Source organism: Vicugna pacos, chromosome 5 (assembly GCF_048564905.1).
Source record: "Vicugna pacos chromosome 5, VicPac4, whole genome shotgun sequence".
Lineage (NCBI taxonomy): Eukaryota > Metazoa > Chordata > Mammalia > Artiodactyla > Camelidae > Vicugna > Vicugna pacos.
This window is the reverse complement of record NC_132991.1, coordinates 33,785,585-33,807,022: the sequence shown is the minus strand read 5'-3', so window position 1 is coordinate 33,807,022 and position 21,438 is coordinate 33,785,585. Positions and strand designations below refer to the sequence as shown.

Genomic DNA, 21,438 nt, shown 5'->3' with positions numbered 1-21,438 from the left:
GACAGGATATAGGAGTGCATGAAAAAAAAAAAAAAAAAAGAACCTAAGCCAAGTAATCCATGTGAACAAATTGGAGCCAAACTGTTTACTTCTCAGTCTTCACTTAGAGTCTTTGCCTCTATGCTTTTAGCAGGTAGTTGCTAATGGCCCTCACAGGTTCTTAAATATGCAAAAGAAAGAAAATAATATGTTACCTGTCTCCAGGAGATGGTCTTTTCCAGAATACACTCATGGAAAGCCTTAGCCCATAAAGGTGCTTATTTATTTCTCATGAATCTCTTTAGCTAAGCTCTTCTCTGATAAATTTCTGTGTCAGGAACAAAGCATAAAACCCTCCACTTTCCGTTGTTGCCTATTATTCTTAATATTTCCACTTTTCCACTCAGGAAAAAAACAAAAGAAAAAGAAAATTGAGGAAATCAAGGAGATTGACTATTAGAAATAAAAAATGAATCACCACTGTGAAGGAAGAACCCTGGAGCCAAGGAGATTTTTATTTCAAATTGCAATGAGGCTTGTTGGTCCAAATAAATAATATCATCTAAGAGCCATTTTGCTCAAATCTCTTTCAAGTGAAAACTGTCAACAGGGTTTCAGCCTTAAACAAATATGTTTGAATGCTAATGTACGATCATAAGAAACTAATGGAAAGCATTTATACACTTCTCTGCGGGTAATATTCCCCACTTCACTTTAGAATCCCAGATGAAAGCTGACGACCATTCTACTACAGACTTAGACCTTTGAAATGGTCTTAGATGCCAAATGCAAGAGGCAGTTAAAGTGTGGGGCTTCCACTTCCCACAGAGTATGTGAAAGTCTGATGTATGGCTACAGCCTGTTCCCCCTGACTATGATTTCCATGCACCTGTTGTTCACAGTAGGAAAAAAACTCACTGATGTATCACCTCCTAAAATGAAAGAGGCTGAAAAACCATTCTCTGCTATGAAATGCTGGGCCACACACAGATGAGGAAATTTCAAAAGGATAATAGGGGTAAAAACACATAAGACTTGATGTCCTCTGGTTTGCATTGATCCTGAAAACAACTTGAAACTTAATTGATGGGCTAAAAGAGGAGAGAAGGGTTGTGGCATGGAAGGGGTTGCTTTTATCCACACCCCCCCCCAACCAGGTGCTGTGATTTGGAGGGTGTCACTGTCAGATGCACAACCCCCCAAATCACTCTCCGTCTATCCCAGAGCCTGTGACAGCTGCATGTCTTTGAAATAGTTATTTATTTCTCATGCTTTGCTTTTAATTTCTATCTTTCTATGGAGAAGTTAGATGTGGGTCTATGGCCAACCATTACTTTAGAATGTGGTACTTTAGTGAAAGTCGTCTAGTGGGACCAGGGATCAGACACATCACAATTAAATTGTGTACACAGCTGGGCATGCAGAGTGTCTGGATCCACACTGGGGAGACCTCAGTTGCCAGGGCTCATCCCAACAGCCGTGGTACCCAGAGGCGGGGAGGTACTGCAGTGGAAAAGGAGAGATGGCCAAGGACACTGCCACTCACATCACATCTTTCAAGATCCTGCTCTGCCTAGCTAGGAGAGGGAAACAGGTAGAAACTGGGTGGGTCTTCACCTCTATTTCTGGACACCCTTCAGGTCCTCGGCAGGCTTTCTGACTTCCTCCTTTTCAAGCCACTGAAATGGTAGTTCCAAAAGAAACAAGAATATGGTTAAACGTGGAAGCAGGAGTCTTGGATAACTAATAATTTGCAACTCTTTAAATCAATATTTTAAAATATCTGTTTGATTTAGAGAAGAGATAATGTGCTACATCAAGGGAAACTGAGAAGGAAGGGTTAATGGGGGGGCCTTCCGTTTCATCTGCTTTCCTGAGCAGTTCAGTTCAGCCCTGACTATGACTACATGGAGGAGCAGCAAAACAAAACAAAACAAACAAAACAAAAAACACTTAAACATTCATTGTTCCAAAGTCTGCCCATTGGGCAGTCTGAGACTGCCCCGGCCCCGGCTCACTTGTCTTGTCCAAGTATTTCTTCCAACCACAGAGAGTACAAAATAAGTAAAGAGTTCTTGCAAAATCCTGGGTTCTTTCCTATTCTGTATCCAGTAATACTCAGTGTACCCAATTAGGTGTTTGGCTGAGAGGCCAGCAACTTGACCCCTTAATCCATCTTTGGTTGGACAGCCAGCTGTGGATTCTCAGAGGCCCCCACCCTTTCACTCACCCTCCACTGAACGCTGCTCAAGACCATTCACCCTACATACCTCTTCTCTCTTTAGATTTTGAATTGTCCAGAGAGTAAAAATCCAACAAAACAAGAAAATATCCTCATTTATCAGGGCTGAACTAGGAGAAAAGTTAGCTGAGAAAACTTGCGCCCCAGCAACTTCCAAGAGTCTGGCACACAGTAAACGTTCACTAAATACTGGTTGAATAAAAATATATTAATGGATGAGCCACAGGGCCGTGGGATAAGGGTGATGAGCTGTCCCCTTGCAAATATAATTAAAGGTACATTCATTTATAATTTGCCTCGAGCTTAAATTATTTTTCAACAGTTACAGCTGATATTGAAATGAATATTGTCTTCACATATGACGTTAAGGAATGGCATTGAATTAGAAGAAACAACACTTTTCTGTACTTTCCCGTTTCTTTTGGTCTCTTGGTTTGGCCTTGGGCAAGCCCATGTAATGTCTGTGAGGAGACCCTAATAACCAGGTTAAAAACTGATGTCAGCTACCAAATCCTAGTGTCAGCATGTTCTTTTTGCCACCGACATACAAACTTGAAGAAAAGGCAGGTTTAAACATATGCCGATGTTAGATGAATGAGTAACCAGCACCCCTCAGGTCAGCCCGTGGCTTTCCCATTGGCTCCGCATCTCCTCACTCATGCTAAAGTGTGGATCACCTGGGATGGGGTTTACGACTGGTTCCCCTTAAATGAATCTCAACACCCCTGCTGAGTGAACATGTGGAGTTCCTGACAAAGATGTTTATGAGGTAGGAAATACACCACAGGACACCTCAGAGTTGCTTTTGGATGGAGTGAAACTTGGAATAAATGCAATGTGGGATAAAATTATAAACTGACTGAGGCTATTAACCACAACTGTCTCAGAAGCACATGTAAAGAAAATGATAACTCATTTTCATAATCACAGCCTAGAGAGACTGTAAAACACTGAGCTACCTTCTGAATCTTAAAATGAGGACACTGTGTAGTATGGTTTTATTATCTGTGTCAATATACATATTTGAATTCTTTGAAAAATCACATTCCACTATAACATATAATGCCAACATTTTATTAACTATAATATCTGAGTAGGTAGAATATGTAAATGAAATTCTGCATAAGAAAGAATTGACTGATTCCTGATTCTTCATATGGGAAAAGGAGGTGAAATTTACAGAACTCCTTCAGCTTATTTCTGATAGTGGAGAAACTCAGTCACAATTACGTAAGTCTAGTGGAGAGACTCAGAGGAAAGAACGTGTCATCAAGATTCAACATTTTTATACATTTATGGGGCACCTTCCCTAGTTTTTCTTTGGTCATGACTTTAAGCATAGCTGAAAGAGTAGAGAATTGACTTCTATTAATTTACCTACCTCGGACGCTTTCCTAGAACTTCTCTTGTGTACGTCTGGGTTTCCTATTTCCTAACCCAAGAGTCAGGTCCCAATCCACGCATCCTGGCTCAAAAAGGTGATCTGAGCCCAGCAGATTCTCTGACTGCAGAGTCCCTGAACTAACACACTGTGTGCAAAGTGGACATTTAACACTGAGAAATGAAAGTGCAGGTAATGATTTAGACAGCAATTGAGAAGTTGGCTGGGAAGTCGTGATGGACCATGTTCAAGTGAGGTTTTGAGGGAGTGGAAACTATGGGCAAGCAGACACTTTCATGGTAGGGTTATGAATTCATTTAAACTACAAATCCACTGTGCAGAGACAATATAGCTTCCTCACTTCATTTCTAACTCCTTTAATCTTCTTCATGAATCCCCATCCACTGAGTAACAAAAGGAACAGGGCAAAAGAAAACACCTTAGTCTAGTTCTTAGCTTGAGGTAATAATTTCGATATTTTGTTTGTATTACTCAGTTTTTTTAGAATTTTGTGTCTTTCCTTTCCCTATTTCAATATGGTGTCTGGGTCTATGCAGCAAGTGGGGCTTAAGTGACATCGTGGCTCCGAATGGGAAGAGGCCTAAAGGCCATGTGATATCCTGTCTCCTCTAATCACCACAGCCTTGAATACCTGGTCGCAGCTGGCCCTGACGGCACTCACAACAGCCATTGGCAGGTGGTAGCACTTGTGATCTGGTCTCTCGAAGTGTGGAACGTGGCTGGTGGCCCTTCCCTGGCTCATGTGGCCTCTCTCTGCTCTTGTTGATGCTAAAGGGCTGTGACTCCTTCTCATTCATCCACTGTGGCATCAAAACACTCTTGCTAAGAACTTGAGCTCCCCAGATTCTCAGTTTCTTTTATCACTGGAGCACCAAAGGCAGACCAAAAACACTGAAACATCAGAAAGCTCATCTTACTCAGTTGACTTTGATGAAGCTATTGCAGAGCTGCAGAGGGCGACGGGGGAAGTGACTGCCTTCCAGAGTCCCAGGTGTGGAGGACAGCAGAATCCTCATGCTTTCAAGTACCTTAGATTACCTCAGAATTTCCTAAGGCTACCCACTTCCTTTGACAGTTGACCTTAAGGTGGTGGGAGGAGATAAGAGGAAGAGAAAAATAGGTGTCTGATGTCTCCTTCCCTCCACCTCTGCCTCTCTCCTTTCTCCCACAGTCCTTCAGGTTAGAAAGGATGGGGTTTTCTATAGCTTCCCCTGCATCACATTATCTTCCACCACTACTAGTCAAGCCTCGAGACTTGGCTAGATTAGATGGAAAGGGTATCATCCCCATTCCCTGGGAGAAAGTCTATGATCTGACCCATCTAGGTTAGTTCCTAAAATTTGAAAGGGATTTAGAAAATCCTCTCTCTCACCCAAGCCTGGTTTTCAAACTGTTCCTTCCTCATAGGACAAGGGATTTTATGGCTAGAGCTTCAGAGGTGGAAAGCTACAAAGACTATGACTTAAGGGGGAAGAAGATAAAATGTATTACTTTAATATTTTGCAAATAGTATCCCTATTGCACTATAGAGAATAGGAAATATATTTATAAAGGGTGAGGGAGTTGGTCAGAAGTAAGAAAACTGAAATGCAACATGTAGAGCACTAAAATGAAACCCACAAACATCTTACTAGAGCCATTTGGGTTATGGAAGACCCTCCAGTTACTGCCTCCCTGAGGCCTCCTTTTGTTAGTTTGCTTGTTTAGCTTTTCCTGAGTCCCCACGCTTGTGTACAAATCTTTAATTGCTTGATTTAACTTGAGGGCATTTCTGTTCCCTAAAGCCAAAATATCCAAATGAACAAAAGCTTTCAGTTAAAGCCTTCATATGCCACAATGCACACTTTGTGCATGTGCGTGTCACCAAGTGTTATTTCATGTTTCCTGTAAAAGTCGTCTTAATCCATTCCTCGACCCTACCTCACATCCCAGCTGTCTCAACCCCAGATCACCTCCATGTCACCCTAGCTGGCTGGCCTGACTGTAGACTCTCTGTGGTCTCTGCTCCCTGTTATCTTGACATTCTTGCCCCTGTAGTCTTCCTAAAACTCCACCTTCTCCACATCCTCTTCGGTTCAGAGACTTACACGTCCGACTTCTCCCTCCTCCCCATCACGTTGACTTGGATTTGCCTCCATCCAGCTTTCGTTCTCTGCTCTTGTCAACTAAGATGAATCCCCACCATGCTCAGCATCCTCTCCTCCAGGCAGGCTGACGTCCAAACTGGCTCAGGAGGAGACACACTGTTGTTGGTGCCCTCTCTTACTTTTTTGGCATGCTTTGAAATGATTTTTGCCCTTCTCCACTGCTAATGTAAATTCAATCCGTTTTTCCAAGCCCACCTCAAACGCAACTTATTTTCTTTTTCTCAGAACTGTTGGTTACTCTCAGCCATACCACCCTACCTTAGAGCTTCATTATATTCCATCTCTGAATAACACTTAATATCAGTAGCTAGTATTTACTGAGCACCTTTTATGGGCTACGTGCTTCACAGGGGATGGGGTGCTCATTCGATCTCTGTGCCAACCCTGTGGGGCAGGCACTAAGATACGAACATTTGAAGGTGAGGAAACTGGGCCTCGTGGCAGTTCAGAAGCTTTCTCAAACTTGGAGAGCTGGTAAGTTGATGGAGGCACAATTCACGCAAAGAAAGCAAATGCCAGAGGCTAAACTTTCCATTAATATGGCGCATCAGCCCCAGAGAACTGCTCCTTCTAACGTCAGGTTTCCTGGCCTTATCTCCCCACCTGGACTATAAGCACCTGTATGGGCAGGATCTTGGCTTCTGCACTCTCTGTGTCTTCCTGAGCAAGCATGTAATAGACCCTTGAATGACACTGCTTATTGCCGCATGACTGGCCCTCCTACTGAATCATGATTTTTCAGACACAGAGCAACGCGACCTTTCCATTCAAGGCTTCCTCAGACACTGCTGAGCGCCTGCATGCAGGTGACAGCCGCCAAAGGTGGGCGGCATCTGATGCCTCTGTGGAGGCTCCAGTTCTCTCTGCCCGTCTGCCAGGCGTGACTTCTGATGTCCCAGGACCTGACCACCACCTGACACTGTTTTGCAATGCCAGGGTTGCCCAATGCTCCTAAACCCACCTTCCAGACACTCCAGTCCCAAAGGATTTTATGAACAGGTCTGCAAGGTGGTCTCAGACCAGTTCCCCTGAGGCTGGGCTTTTTGAGCAGAGTTTTCAAGGAGACCCCAAAGATCTCTCATTAAAATACTCAGCAGCCCTGGGGTTTCTTTGGAGAGTAACCAGCTGCCCCAGTGAGAGTGGAGAAATGTGTGGTTTGCTAACAGATTTTTAAACAGTAAAGCTTAGTGTTTCAAAGGGATTTTCCCAAGAGGATTTCTCTTCTCTTTTCTAAATGAGAAGCTACAAGCATTTAGAACTGTCTTCAGATGTAATGATGTGAGGCTTCAAGACTGTGAGCATTGGGCTTGGGTCTTTGTGGATGGGACATGGGAGCTTCTGCAGGCCTAGACCTGGCAGGAGGAGGTTGGGCAGCGGGCCCTCGGTCCTGAGAAGATTTGGGGTGATGGGAGGGGTAGAATTCACTCATTTCCTCAAAAGGCCTCCTCCCTAGCATGGCACCTCCCTTCCTCTCCAGCCAGTGTAGCAGTCTCTTCAGAGCCGCCCCCCCTCTCTCCTCCCCTTCCCCTTCCCATCCACTGTCCTTCTTTGGAGGAAGAAAACCAAGCACACTCAAAAGGGTCTTCCCAGTTTCTCAGAGCACAGGCTTCTTTTCATACTGGGGTCAGACTGTGGAAACAGAGTCATAAGGTCAACGGTGACAAGATTATTTCAGGAGCCCCTTAAAAGGCCTGTTGTTTGTTTAAATTTCTGCCCACAACTGCCTGCTTAGGAAATCTGACAAAAGCACCATGAAATCCTGTTTGATCTCAGCTGTATTCACTGCTAATCCCATTGGAGAGGAAAGTGGAGCTTGGTTCAAGATGGGGGAAGGATGGCTTTTGTGATGGTGACAGACATCAGACAGACATGTCAGGGGATGTTATGGGTAATGGGCGGTGCTCAGGAAGAGATGGGGTTGTTCTTTCCTGGCCTGCTTATGTCTTTAATCATCGACTCTTCTTGCCTACAGAGGACAGTGAGGAAAGAAGTCCACAGGCCTGTATTAGTCAGGGCAGCAGGGAAAGGGAGTGGGTCACCACATAAGAATTCACTATTTCCCTGCAAGTGATGGACTTATTCTATACCTGCCCCATCTGTGCCTACTGCAAAATGGTTTTAGACCTGGCCCCATGCCTGCAGGGACAGAAGTGAGACAACATCACTGGCCCCCAACTTGCCAAAGAAATGTGGATGTTCCCTGCTCTAAGAAAATCTGATTCCTGGAAATCCAGATTTAGGAGAGTAAGATTAAGTCAGAGATTAGGTAGGTTTTCATTTTACTTGAGAAACATAAAAAGATGTCTTAAAATAGTGTCTCCCATCCAAGGGCATTTGAAATACAATCTGGTTCTGAAAAATTTGATCCCAAATCAATGTCTTGGGAATTGGACCACACAGTTTTAATAGGAGTAAGGGGACTCATTAACTACATGTCTGCGGTCCCAAGATTAGGTGGGAAAGCAAAAATTATCAGGACAGAAAAAGATTCACTAATCAACGGACCACTTTGACAGTTAGTTCCCATTTAATCATAACTCCCCATTATACTGGTGTCAGCCCTCACACATGGCACCAGGATCTTTGTTGGACACTCCCATGTGGTCAATAATACAATGCAAATCAAATGCAAATTTATTGCAACAAAGTGAAATTGCATATCCTGCAAAAGATGCAGGCTTTCATCCAACTTGGACAAGGAAACAATTTGAGCTTCATAAGAGAGTGATTTAAATATCAGAGAATTAAAAGAGACCCTTGGGAGAATAGGCAAAGTCCTTTAATATTTTTGCAAAAAATGACCCTTTCAATAACTGTGTAGCAAAAGTCAAACATGAAGTAAAGGGGGTCTTAAAATTTTGTCAGTCAAACTTTCTCACACCATATACAAAAATAAACTCAAAATGGATTAACAACTTAAATGTAAGACCTGAAGCCATAAAACTCCTAGAAGAAACATAGACATTACACTCTTTGACATTGATCTGAGCAATATTTTTTAGGATCTGTCTCCTCAGGCAAGGGAAACAAAAGCAAAAATAAACAAATGGGACTATATCAAACTAAAAAGCCTTTATACAGTGAAGAAAACTATCAACAAAATGAAAAGGCAGCCTACTGAATGGGAGAAAATATTTGCAAACAGTATATCTGATAAGGGGTTAATATCCAAAATATATAAAGAACTCATACAACTCAATATCAAAAAAAAAATAACTTGATTAAAAAATGGGCAGAGAACCTGAATAGACATTTTCCCAAAGAAGACAAACGGATGAAAAGGCACATGACAAGGTGCTCAGCATCACTCATCATCAGGGAAATGCAAATCAAACCAAGTGAGCTGTCACTTCACACCTGTCAGAGTGGCTATTATCCAAAAGAAACAAATAGCAAGTGTTGGAGAGGCTGTGGAGAAAAGAGAACCCTGTGCACTTTGGTGGGAATGTAAATTAGTGCAGCTACTATGGAAAATAGTATATGGAGGTTCCTCGATAAATTAAAAACAAAACTACCATACGACCCAGCAATTCTACTTCTGGACATTTTTTCTAAGAGAACAAAAACTCTGATTTGAAAAGCAATATGCACCCCCATCTTCATTGCAGCAATTGCAGCATTATTTACAATAACCAAGATATGGAAGCAAGTTAAGTGACCATCAACAGATGAATGGATAAAAAGATGTGAGAATATGTGGAATATCACTCAGCCATTAAAAGGAAAAGGAAATCTTGTCATTTGCAACAACATGAATGGACCTAGAGAGTATTATGCATATTAAATAAGTCAGAGAAAGAAAAATATCATGTTTTCACTTATGTATGGAATCTAAAAAACAAAGCAAATGAACAAACTTAACAAAACAGAAAGCATCATAGATGCAGAGAATAAACAGATGGTTGCCTGAGAGGGGAGGAGTGGGGGAATGCAAAAATTAGGTGAGGGAGATTAAGAAGTATAAGCTTCCAGTTACAAAATAAATGCCACAGGATGAAAGGTACAACCTGAAGAATATCGTCAATAATATTGTAATAACTTCCCATGGTGGACAGACGGTAGACTTACCGTGGTGATCATTTTGTAATGTATAAACTTAGTGAATCACTATGTTGTGCACCAGGAACTGAGTGTTGTAGGTATTGTACTCCAAAAATAAACTCACAGAAAAAAGAGATCAGATTTGTGGTTACCAGAGGTGGGGGGTGAGAGGAGAAGGAATTGGATGAAGGCGGCCAAAAGTTACAAGCTTCCAGTTATAAGATAAATAAGAACTAGGGATGCCTTGTACAGCAGAATAAATATAGTTAACACTGCTGTATGTGAAATATGAAAGTTGTTTAGAGAATAAATCCTAAGAGTTCTAATCACAAGGGAAAATTTTTTTTCTATTTCTTTTACTTTGTATCTATATGAGAGTTTGGATATTCACTAAACTGATTGTGGTAATCATTGCATGATGGATAGAAGTCAAATCATTATGCTGTACATCTTAAGCTTCTATGGTGCTGTATGTCAATTATATCTCAATAAAGCTAGAAGAAAAAATTTTAATTAAAAAACTTGTCAGTCCAATTAGGCAAAAAAATCAACACTTTGTTTATTTTCCAATTCTAATAATTCACAAATAATTACAATTATGATATAAGAGTCTAGTGAATATAAGATAGAAAACTGTTGTATTGTTAATACTAAAATTCAATCAGTTATTAAAAATGCCATGTATGGTGAGATTCTGGTTCCAGTTTTAAGTGATTTCTCCTTTAATTTTTTAAACACCAATTATCAAATATCAGTTGTCCTCAAGTAATGAGGATATCTGTGGTTCCTTATCATTTCATCTATATTAATTCATTAATACTCAAAGCCACCTTATCTCTTAGACTAAGCAGCTATTAGCACCATTTTATAGGTAAGAAAATTGAAGCCCTGGGAAGGTGATTTAAATAGCACCACGAGGTTAGTAAATATTATCTTCAATTATGTAGGCAATGCATGTATTCTTACTATGTGAATGAGGAAATCATGTCTCTAAGTTTAGTGACTAACCCTTGACCACTTGGTTAGGAATATTAGTCAGGTTTGAACCCAGGCCTTCTGAATTCCAGATCAGGCCTTATTCTACTGTACCATCAGATTTTATTACAGATAAAAATAGCAAATCATGATATAACCAACATTTTGAGCACTTACTACCCACCAGGTACCATCCTAAGTGTCTTAGGTGTTCCTCTCATTGAACCCTTGCAATCATCTTGTGAGACAAGTACTGAGATTTACCTCTTTCTCATTTTACAAACAAGGAAATTGAGGCTCAGAGAGTTTAAGTAAATTGCCCAATATCATGCAGCTGGTAAATAACACCAGCTGGAATTAGAATATCTGTGTGTTTGTCTTTGTGCTCTTTTTGGACACATGCCTGTGTCCCTTTTCAGGAGCAGATGTATTCCACAGAGTGCTACTCAGGGTCTTTGCCCTTAACAGTTATGCTACAACTTTGCATCGTGAAATACATTATATTGCCTGGAACTCTCCTCACCTGGTTTTTTGGAAAGGAGAAGCCTGAAGGAGTCGGGGCACAGGACAGTTAAACTTTACGGAGCAGTTTGAGAGCAGGGATGACCAATAGGCTTCCTCCATGTCAGAAACTGGTACTTTAACTACTGATGAGTTTACCGCTGATAGGTACAGGCTGTTCTAATGTGACCAAAGGCCGAATCTGGGCTCCGTGACGAAGAATAGCAAGAGATTTGAACAAAGCTGCCTCTGGAAGGGGGACTGGCCCTCACAGGAGCCATGTATTTCCTATTTTACCCTAGGGTAGAGTGCCAAAATATGGGCACTTTAAGATTCAAGGGACTCGTAAAAATTCTCTCTCCCAATATTTCACACCAGGATGAGTGTACAGGCTCCCTGAGACGGCTGGGGTGGGGTAGGGTGTAGTGGGGATAGGGGGATGGGAAGTTGGGGGGAGATGAACATAAAAAGTGTCAATACTTCCAATTCAAGAAAGAAAGACTGAATGCCCTTTGATCATAGTAACAAGTAACTACCAAATTCAGGTTTAAACCCTTCCCAATCAATTAATGATAATTTTGAATTTGTAACTATCCTTTTTTGAAAGCCAACCAATCAGCAACAGTCAAACGCTTGTGAAAGTCAGCCAATCAGCAGCAGCCACACTTCAGTAACTGATTTCCATGGCAGCAAGTCGGCCAATCCCTAACCACGCCCCCTCCTAAAAGACCACCAATCCCTGAGCGCCAGGCATTCCCAAACCTCCTATAAGAGCACACATCTGCTTTCTTTAGTCTTACAAACACAGCTCTCCCTCGTTTAGCAAGTAATGCATTCAGTTCTGTTTCCGGTATTAAGTGGTAGCTTCTTCCTCGTCCAGGGGAAGAGCAGAGAAGGAAAAACATTGGGAAAAAAGCCATTATTATCATATATCTGAAAAAGAGGAAAAGAAATCCCCATCGCACATAACGGAAACAAACAAACAAAATCCTTAGAATCCTTACACACGCCGCGCGCACGTACTATCTCTACTTTTTTGTTTTCACCTGAAATGTCAAAGGGGAAGCTCTAGAGCATTCAGGAAACAGGGTTGCAATCTCTAGTGCGACGGAGGGATAATCACTACTAGATTAAAGTATATGTTTAATTCATTTTAGATTGAGTTAAATTGGCACTTCAGTTGTGAATACAGGCTATATTTTTCTTCTTCGGTGACCCACTTGCCAAAAGTACCACAATGATTAAACACTAAGCAAATACATACATAGCTAAGATAAAAAAAAATAGCACCTAAATTTTCCCAGTGCATTTAAGCCTAGTACAGCAAGGCTATGTGGTATCTGTTTTTATTAATGGATTTCTATTTCTAGCTGCTTTTTCCCTTCCTGCTTTGGTAATGCTAGATGTAGGTACAAAAATCTAGATATTTATTAAGAAATTGGTATTTAACTACTGATGAGTTGATAAAACAATATAACTAGGGCCATTATAATGTTAAGTGAGTTTTGAACAAATAGAGTTAGAAATCTAATTATCTTTCCATAGAAAGCTTTTGTGTAGCATCATTGTTATATAAAGGAGAAGAGCCAGTGGGAGAGTTAGAACAGCATTTTCTCCTGCCTGGAAAAGGACATTGGAGAATTTCATCCTGCACATACATTAATCTGTTCATAATGGCCTCCCCCGCTGTGGTTAGATGACAAAGATCTCTTCTGGCTACTGGAAGATTCCTTTTGGAAATGGAGCAGAGAGTCAAACGCAGATGATTTGGGAAAGAAATTAAAAAATGAAACACATATTCTTGGCACTGTGCAAATGGCTTAAAACTAACTTCTGGAAAGAAGGCACCCCTCTCCTGGCACTTCAGCCTAGGGCCTTCAGAGCTTACCAGAAGTGACAGAAAACAGAAATCCCCTGCAGTGGTTCCAATTTGACTGACCAAGAGCCAGCCTTAGATCAGTGCCTCTCAATCTTTAAAAAGCATCCAGTTGAAAATACTGGTTCTGATTAATACATTTGAAGGAGGATCTGATATTCCAAATTTCCAGAAAGATTGCAGGTGGTACCCATGCTGTTAATCCACAGATTTTGAATAGCAAGAATCTAAATTAATTTAAGCCTTAATTGAAACACAGAGCCTTCCTTCCACTTGACTCTCAGCAATGGCTGTCAAAATCACCTTTGGAAAGGACCTGAGAGGAGGGGCTGTCAAGAAGGCAGGAGAGAAGGATGCGGGGCTCACCCTCTCCCATGAATCAAAAGTACATCTACATGTGGAACAATTCTCACAGAATACCTACTGAACTTCAAGAGGCTGAGAGATTCTCTGGTCTTTGAAAATTACTGGCTGTGTGACCTTGGGTAAGTTACTTATCCTCTCTGTGTCTTGCTTGTCCTAGAAGTTTGGTTATGAGGATTAAATGAAATAATGCTCACTGCAATGCCTGATATTCAGCACTTGCTTTGTAAATACTGACAAAAGCCATCTGGCTTGCCTCCTGCATTTTACAGAAGTGAAAATAAGTCATTGTGAAGTGAAGACTTGTGTTCAATGTGATACAGCTCTCTAGTGCCAGAGGTTGAACAGGAACACTGTCTCCTAACTTCTAGGTGAAAGCACTCTCTGCCATTTAGTTGAAGTCCATTGCTAATTGAGAAAGTTGGCCCCAGTGTGCAGTCGGCCCCCTTCCCTGCCTGAGCCTCAGACACCCACAGAGCAACTGTGGCTTAACCCACACACCCAAATATTTTCGCTCCAGCCAGTCCTGGCAGCTCAAGTCTTCTACCGTTAATTATGAAGATTACTCAGATAATTGATTTAATTGGGAACAGAGAGTATCTCAGTGTAATCAGCCGAAATGGATTAGATTTTCTCAGTGCAGCATACAGAACCCTGCAGCTCTCAAGGAAAGGCATTTCCTCCCTGGAGAAAATTATGCATGTCCCAATGGGACCTATGGTATAGACTGCGTATCATTAGTCTTGGTGGCCTAGTCCACAGGGATAAGGTTAAATCTAGTCCAAATGCTGGGCACCTAAAGCCTTCCCTTCTTCCCTACCATCTTTGTAGAAACCCTCAATAGAGCTTTTAATGCCTGCACTTGACAGTGATGTCTTTGGGGAGGTCAGAAAGCAGAAAGAGTAAAAAATTCTCTCCCAATGTGGTTTTGCAAATGGGCATTAGCCACAGGCTGTTCCAGCTCAACAGCAAAGAGTAGCACAAACTCTTTCCTTTCTCTGCAGCAAAAGGAATGAAATGACTTCTTTCTACAACAGTGTTGAGCCATGAATAACTCAACTGGAAAAAAATATTCGCTGTCTGTCTAGTGTTGCTGCGTAAGACAAAATATATCATTCCAGCATCTGCCCAGTGAAAAATTATAAACACACTAGCAAATGAATGACACAAAGTATCATCACTTTGTTCTCATTATTGGTGCAACCAAAACGGGGTGATCAGTCTACTTCTTTGAAATCGACTATTTTAATACCCACTTATCCTAAAGACACAACCCTGTTAATGACTCAGCCTCACATCACTTTAACCTCTGTGGAATATTTTTTTCTATTTCTACATGCACTGAAGCTGTGTGGAAAATCTGGTAGGTGGAAAGCCCTGGGGAGAAAAGGCATCTTAACAAGATACAGAAAGCTGGTGCTACTGATACAAATACTGAACAGTGTGTTCCTGACATCTTCAAATTTGAGAAACTGAAAATAAGGTGGCTCTGGAAATTGGTGATGAGATATGGAGCCTTCATCTTTTAGGTGACTGTTGACATTCTAATCAGAGTTGAGATGGAAAAATAAGAGAACAGGAACATTTCTGTCCTTTGTGAATACATTATTGGATGTCTTAGTTTCTTTCAAAACCCCATGAACCTACTGTCGCAAATCAACCTCTCTAAGATGTTACCTTACATGCTTTGGCAAGATTAATTATTTGGCAGAGTCTGAAATTTGTCATCCCCGATTATGGATTGATTGTGTTCTCCACCCCCTCACCAAATATGTCAAAGTCTTAAGTCTCAGCACCCTGAGAATGTGACCTTATTTGGAAATAGAATCATTGCCAATGTAATTAATTAAGATGAAGTCATACTGGAGTGAAGTGGGCTCCTAGTCCATTACTGCTGTCCTTATAAAAAGATGGCCATATGAAGACAGACACTATGATGAACACCATGTGAAGAAGGAGGCAGAGACTGGAGAGATGTATGTCCAAGTCAAGGAATGCTAGGGATTGCCAGCCATCAGTCCCTGAATGTCACTAGAAGCTAGGAGACAGGCAGTGAACAAATTCTCCAGAGCCCTCAGGAGGAACCAACCCTGCTGACACCTTGATTTTGAACTTCTAGTCTTTAGAACTGTGAGAGAATAAATTTCTGTTGTTTTAAGCCACTCCTTTTGCAGTACTTAATTATAAAAGCTCTAGGAAACTAATATATCCTTTTTATATGGATTGTTACATTTCTGTCCTCTATGTCAAGTTCTCAGAGGGTTGGCCCTCTGCGATAAGAATGAATCTGAGATTCCAGGAAATAAATGAGCTTGAAAGTAGAAAACTTTCTCAGCCCAGTGCAGGCTTCAGACTGAGCCAGCGTTTTGTTGGAGACATGTCACTTTTTTTTTTAAAGTACCTACAGACTACCTTGGGTCTCCTTGACTGTCTGTCTAGAACCTGTCAGTGTGAAGCAAAACACATTTGGAAATGTGAAATTTTGACCCTACCCCTTTCAACTGATCACCACTCTTTGATTCATTCAATGAATATTTATCTTCTGCCCACAGGGACAGGAGACTGACATATTGAGTACTTCAAAGTTACTGGTCTTATCTTCATATGGCTTTCCATAAACATTTATATTCACAGTATCAGTGTCACAATCTACAGTTGATTGATTTTGAAGTTGTGTGCTTCTCTAAGCCTTACACCAGCATAGGAACAGATAAGAGCTAGCAAAATTCCTGCGGGGTCTTTACATAAACCTGCACCACTGGCTATAGTGTTTGCTGGAAAACAGCTTTCATCTTCCATGCCATATAGTAGGCCACCACTAATGGGTTGGCAATGGATGCCAAGGCCAAGAGCTTTGTGTTAAGGCCAGTTGTGAGACCAGCAGGAACACGTTATGTCTCTGCTTAGCACATGGGGGTACAGCAGTGGTGAAAGGGCTGAGTGCTTGCTCCCTCTGCTCTTCAGGCTCAAGTGAAAACACTTTAGGCTCGACTCTGAAAAAGAAAACTGCAAAACACAAAATACAGCTTTACTAATAGAATGTGTAACGTTATGAGTCTTGGAGAATGGTTTACAATATTCAGCAAGCACTTTTCCTAGCCCTTCTCTAATGATAGTGTATCCTTCTCCCACCGTGCAAGGGACTGGCATGTCAGCACAGCATCTCCAAGTGCTTGGAAACTGCTGGCCAGCTATTTGACACAATCCTCGTCCTTCAAAACTCCTAAATCTAGGTTGAATGTGAAACTCAACTTTCTAGGGTGATGAGAGTAGCTGCTAATCAGAAGAAAGCCAGTTTCAACACGTGTGTATTTGACCAAGTGCATCCCATGTTAAATAAGAACATCACTGGATCCGTCCCTTCCCAGGAGAATTTCATGCTGGTTGCTATATAGTGTGAAACAGTGTGGCAGGTCAAATATCAATTGATGGGCTGGTTTCACTCCTTTGGCTGTAGAAAACAGAATATAAGGATGCCGATGTAGACGGATAAGCCATCCTAGGTCACAGTCCCATATCCGGAGCAGTAGTGGGTGATGATCGATTGAGAGACTTATCAAGATCCTATAGCATGGGGGAGGAATTCCTCTGCCTGGAATCAGCACACTGCCGATGGGACAGTGCGCTGGTCAGCAGCAGCTGTGGACACCAGAGTCGGCTTCAAGATCCTGAGCCCCGTAAACTCAGGCACCCCGCATTAGATCTCTGTATACCCTCCAAAGTTTCTAGCCCCACACTTGGAAATAGCAGTCTTTAAATAAATACTGATCAGACAAAAAGGATACAGTGAAGTGAAGAGCTCTTTTTCACACCTCTGCCTCACCTCTTCTAGAACTCGGTCTGATGTGAAGCCAGAAGCAGGGCCCAGGCCAAGCCATAGTGGCTCTAGGGATCCTAGTTTGCACAACTTTATGGGGTGAAGGGTCCCTTTAGTGCAGAACGGAGTCCTCTAGGCTGGGCTGACTGTGCCTGCGCTCTTTGCTGTCAGCCAAGTCCTCATTCAGGCTGGATGAGGAACCTTAGTCTGGTTTGAACAGGCTGCCCCTAGGCAAGGACAGACTGGATTGTACCTGGTGGCAGTGAAATGGGCAGAATGAACTGCTGTCTGGTGCTTCACAGTCTCTGTCTTGACTTTCATCAAGCATTTCTCAGCCTGGGCTCAATAGCGCAGACTTCCTGGAACCCTCAAACACATGACAAATCTCTGTTCTTCTCTGCAAGGACATGAACTTCTATTTCCCCTCCTTGCTGTCCTCTTCAGGAGCTCCGCTACTAAAGGCCTTCTGGTCAGTCACATGCCCTCTGAGTTCTTTGAATGCTGAGCTGGCTTGGAAAAGAGCACCGCTGACTGCCAAGCCAGGCTCCCGGCACATCCTGGAACTTACTGACATCTGCTGGACAGTTTCCCTCTCTCTGAAAAGCATCTGAGCAGAAGCCTTTGCTCTGTGTGTGATGGTCCCAGAACATGGGCTTCTGGACCGGGATAGAGATGGAGAACTTCCCACACCTGCAGAGTGCTATGTCTGCTCAGAGAAAACGGGTTTCCTCCTCACAGAGAACAGACTTGAGAATCTCCAGCCAACTTCAGACAAAAGCCGGGTGCTGAAAATGAATGCAAGAACTCCAGGCAATGCAGGGCAAGGTTGGAAGGGTGGAAGTGGTGATCATGGTCAAACTCTAGATTCTTGTGTTTTCTCCTCCTGGAGAGACTGAACTTAAAACTGGGTTCAGAAGTATCTATTTCAGAGCACAGAACCTTATCCTGGGCTCTGGGTTCCCAGAGCCAGAAGATGCTGCTTGACTGGGTCTGTGTTGGGCCGGGGCAAGTCCTAAAGGAAGTGAATGTGGCCCCTGGTACTCTCTGCTCTCTGAAGTCAAAACATCTAGTTGTCTTCGGCTGCCTTCTCCAGCTCCTCATGCCTTCAGGGCAGCTGCCTTCTCCAGCTCCTCCTGTCAGGGAGGAATGAGCCAACAGACTAATTTATTCTATCCTGATGAAACTGCTTCTTTAAAGAGAACTTCAGAGTGAGATTTATGCTACAAGCCAATGAATCCATCCTGATGGTAGCATCTTAAACCTCAGAGTAGGCTACTGTGGGGCTTCTGGGACCCCTCAAATGAGACCGGGGGGCAGCTGTCTGCAGGCAGCTCCTGCACAGAGCAGGGCAGTTATTGCTGCCATCTTGGCCAGGAAATCACCCTGCATGAAACTAAACTGTTGGACTGCCCACTTCCCAGCTTCTCCTCGTTCTCTTAGGAAACAGGAGAGGCGCTGGCTGACTGGCTGGTTGGCTGCTTATACTGTCACTGGAAGGTCCCTTCTGGAAAAGCTGCCTTTCAGCACTCCCCGTCTGAGCCACCTCTCCCATCTGGGGAAGTGAGTCACACAGGAGCCCTGGGTCTCACCTGGGCTTCCCTCCCAAGATGCCTAGCTAAATACAGAAGCGGGGGGAGGTATGTGCCAAGGGGAGGGGGCCCCCTAAGAGTGGAGCTACACTCCTCCCAACAGGCACACAGCCTGCCCAGGCCAACCTCACAAACCGCACACAGGAAATACCAACCTCAAAGGCCCCCCCACCTTTGGGGCCCCTCCCATTTGGAAAATGCTTCAGGCTGGAGTTTAGGGAGAGCTCTGAAATTTGAGGTCTAATAGCTGGGTGTTGCCTGCACTTGCTCTAAATGACCTCTGGCCTCCTGGGGGTAATTATACAGTGGGCTTTGAGGGTTTGGGGTGGGTAGGCTGATACTGGCAAATGCCAAAAGAATGTACTATTTCCCTTAAGAGCCTGTTAGGGCGAGATCCTCCAGTGATGAAAGAGGTCAGGACAATGCCATGATATTACGTGGCGTCTACCCTAGCATTTGGCCTCTCTGAGGTACTGCACGAAGAGGCCAGCACTGCCTGTCAAACATAAAAGGCACTGCTATTTAGCAATTTAATTGGACTTATTGCAACAACCTGGAGTTAGAGAATTTCCCGGATCTGGCCTTTATAGTGGTCTCTAATCTCAATGAGCCCTGTCCTCACAAACGCTGCTCTGTGTCCTAGGCACATCCATTGTTCTAGCACAAGGGTTTGTTCACAATGTTCCCCACAGCCCCAGCTGCACCTCCAGATTCTCCCTCACCACTAACCTGAGTCCCGGTCACATTTCAGCAGCCACCCCACATCCTACCTCCTAATGAAGCCTTTCACATCCACCGCTACACTCCCCACCCACAGCTCTCCCCTAGTCTTGTTACTTATATATTTATTTAGGCATCATTCCTTGTGAAAGACAGTAAGCCCTCAGAAGGCAGGCGCTTTGTTGTACATTTTTTTATATCCTTAGTTCAAACACAGAGTCTTTCCCTGCAAGTTACCCTGGGAGAAGTCCCTCATACTGCATTGCTGAAAGATGCTCATCCCATCTCTCCATGAGCATTTCTGGGGACAGGATGCTCATGACTTCATCCCAGCCCATTCCAATACTGAACAGCTCTATGTTTTAGTAAGTTCTTTTTTTTTTTTTTACAAAAGTCAAAATAAGCTATAACTTGTCCCTTCTGCATTATGGGCAGCTCGTAACTCTCAGTTTTAAAATTAGGATTCTCTTCTCCAGGCCAGAGATGTTCTGTAATTTTGCCTGTTCTTCGTTTATTCTAGTTTCCAGCTCCTGCACCATCCCGGCAACTCTCTCCTGGGAACTTCCTGTTTTCCAATATCCTTCATGAAATGTGCTGCCCAAAACTGAAGGCAATATTCAGCTGTTGACGATGTGCATTCTGGGTGATGAGCACAAAGCACAGAGCGGGCAGGACACAAGGGAAGCACTCTGATGATAATTGTGATGATTATGATCATGACTGGCATCCAATAATCTTTGCTTAAAACAAGCGGGAAATTGTTTCCAAGAAAGAAAGCAAATGTTTTAAAGTTTTAAAGAAAACCACAAGTGTAGGAATTAGAACCGCCTGGATTGCTGCAGACCTGGAATCTATTTTCTCTTTTATTTCATAACTTTTAAAAAAGTTTTTTAGGAGGGGAGGGGTGGGTACTTAGGTTTGTTTACTTATTTATTTATAATGGAGGTTCTGGGGATTGAGCCCAGGACCTCACGCATGTTAAGCACACGCTCTACCACTGAGCTATACCCTCCCCCAGTTGTATCTCATAGCTTTCTGATGGCGTGCTTGTGGTCCATGTGAGTTCTACAAAGAAGTTCATGTAACTGTTTCCCCAGCTGTAAATGGTGCCAACCAAACAGGGAACTGGAGCAAGCTGGAGAATGAAGGGTGTCAGAGCTGTAAGCCCCCCAACCTGGCACTGGCTGACTCCTCAGATCTTCGTTAGAAAGCAGTTGGGTCAACCAAGTGACCTCAGTGGTCCTGGAGATGCTCCCACACTCTCATGTCCCCATTCCTGCACCCCTCACCCATCCCTAAGCTGGCCCCTAGCACCTCAAAATCTCTGATGTTCCTTTAAAGGACCAACTCAGGGGAAATGAGTCATCCAATTTAAGAGCAAGGCCACCAGGAACACAACTCCCTTTTTCCCAAGTCGCTTCACGTACCAAGTCATGCCTTACTTTCAAGTTTGGGAGACCAGATGATTTTCTTTGGTTCCTAAGGCCCTTTTATGCATCTGTATGGCCTTAAGTACATGGGTGCTCCTCCCCTGACCTTCAGTTTACTTCCTACTCCAAAATCTATGAAACTAAAAGTCCACAGCGAATGGGGGAGGGGAGCCTAATTTTCTTTTGCCAAGAAAGCCTGATCGCTTCAGCCGCCCTGATCCTTGTTTCTTTTTACTTCTTAGGTGTTCATTTTCTGTACCTTTATGTTAAGTTTCCACTGTCCTTTTACATTTATTTTCCCAGATAAAAGGAATAGTCAGCTCTGGAAGGAAACTCATCTCACTCCCTCAGCGAGT

General features: G+C 42.9%; 1 protein-coding gene across 2 annotated transcripts in view; it reads left to right on the top strand.

The window, feature by feature from the left end:
• CCDC148 (coiled-coil domain containing 148) overlaps positions 1–20,293 on the top strand; it is a 306,973-nt gene extending 286,680 nt beyond the window's left edge. Inside the window, exon 16 of one of the 2 annotated variants that reach the window (XM_072961001.1) lies at positions 20,173–20,293. In XM_072961001.1, coding sequence (XP_072817102.1) covers positions 20,173–20,260 — 88 coding nt within the window. In that variant the 3' untranslated portion in view covers positions 20,261–20,293. Of the gene's footprint in view, positions 1–386; positions 430–20,172 lie in introns of those variants that run through there. The other variant, XM_072961002.1, reaches the window with a different exon arrangement.
• The last annotated feature ends 1,145 nt before the right edge of the window (positions 20,294–21,438 follow it).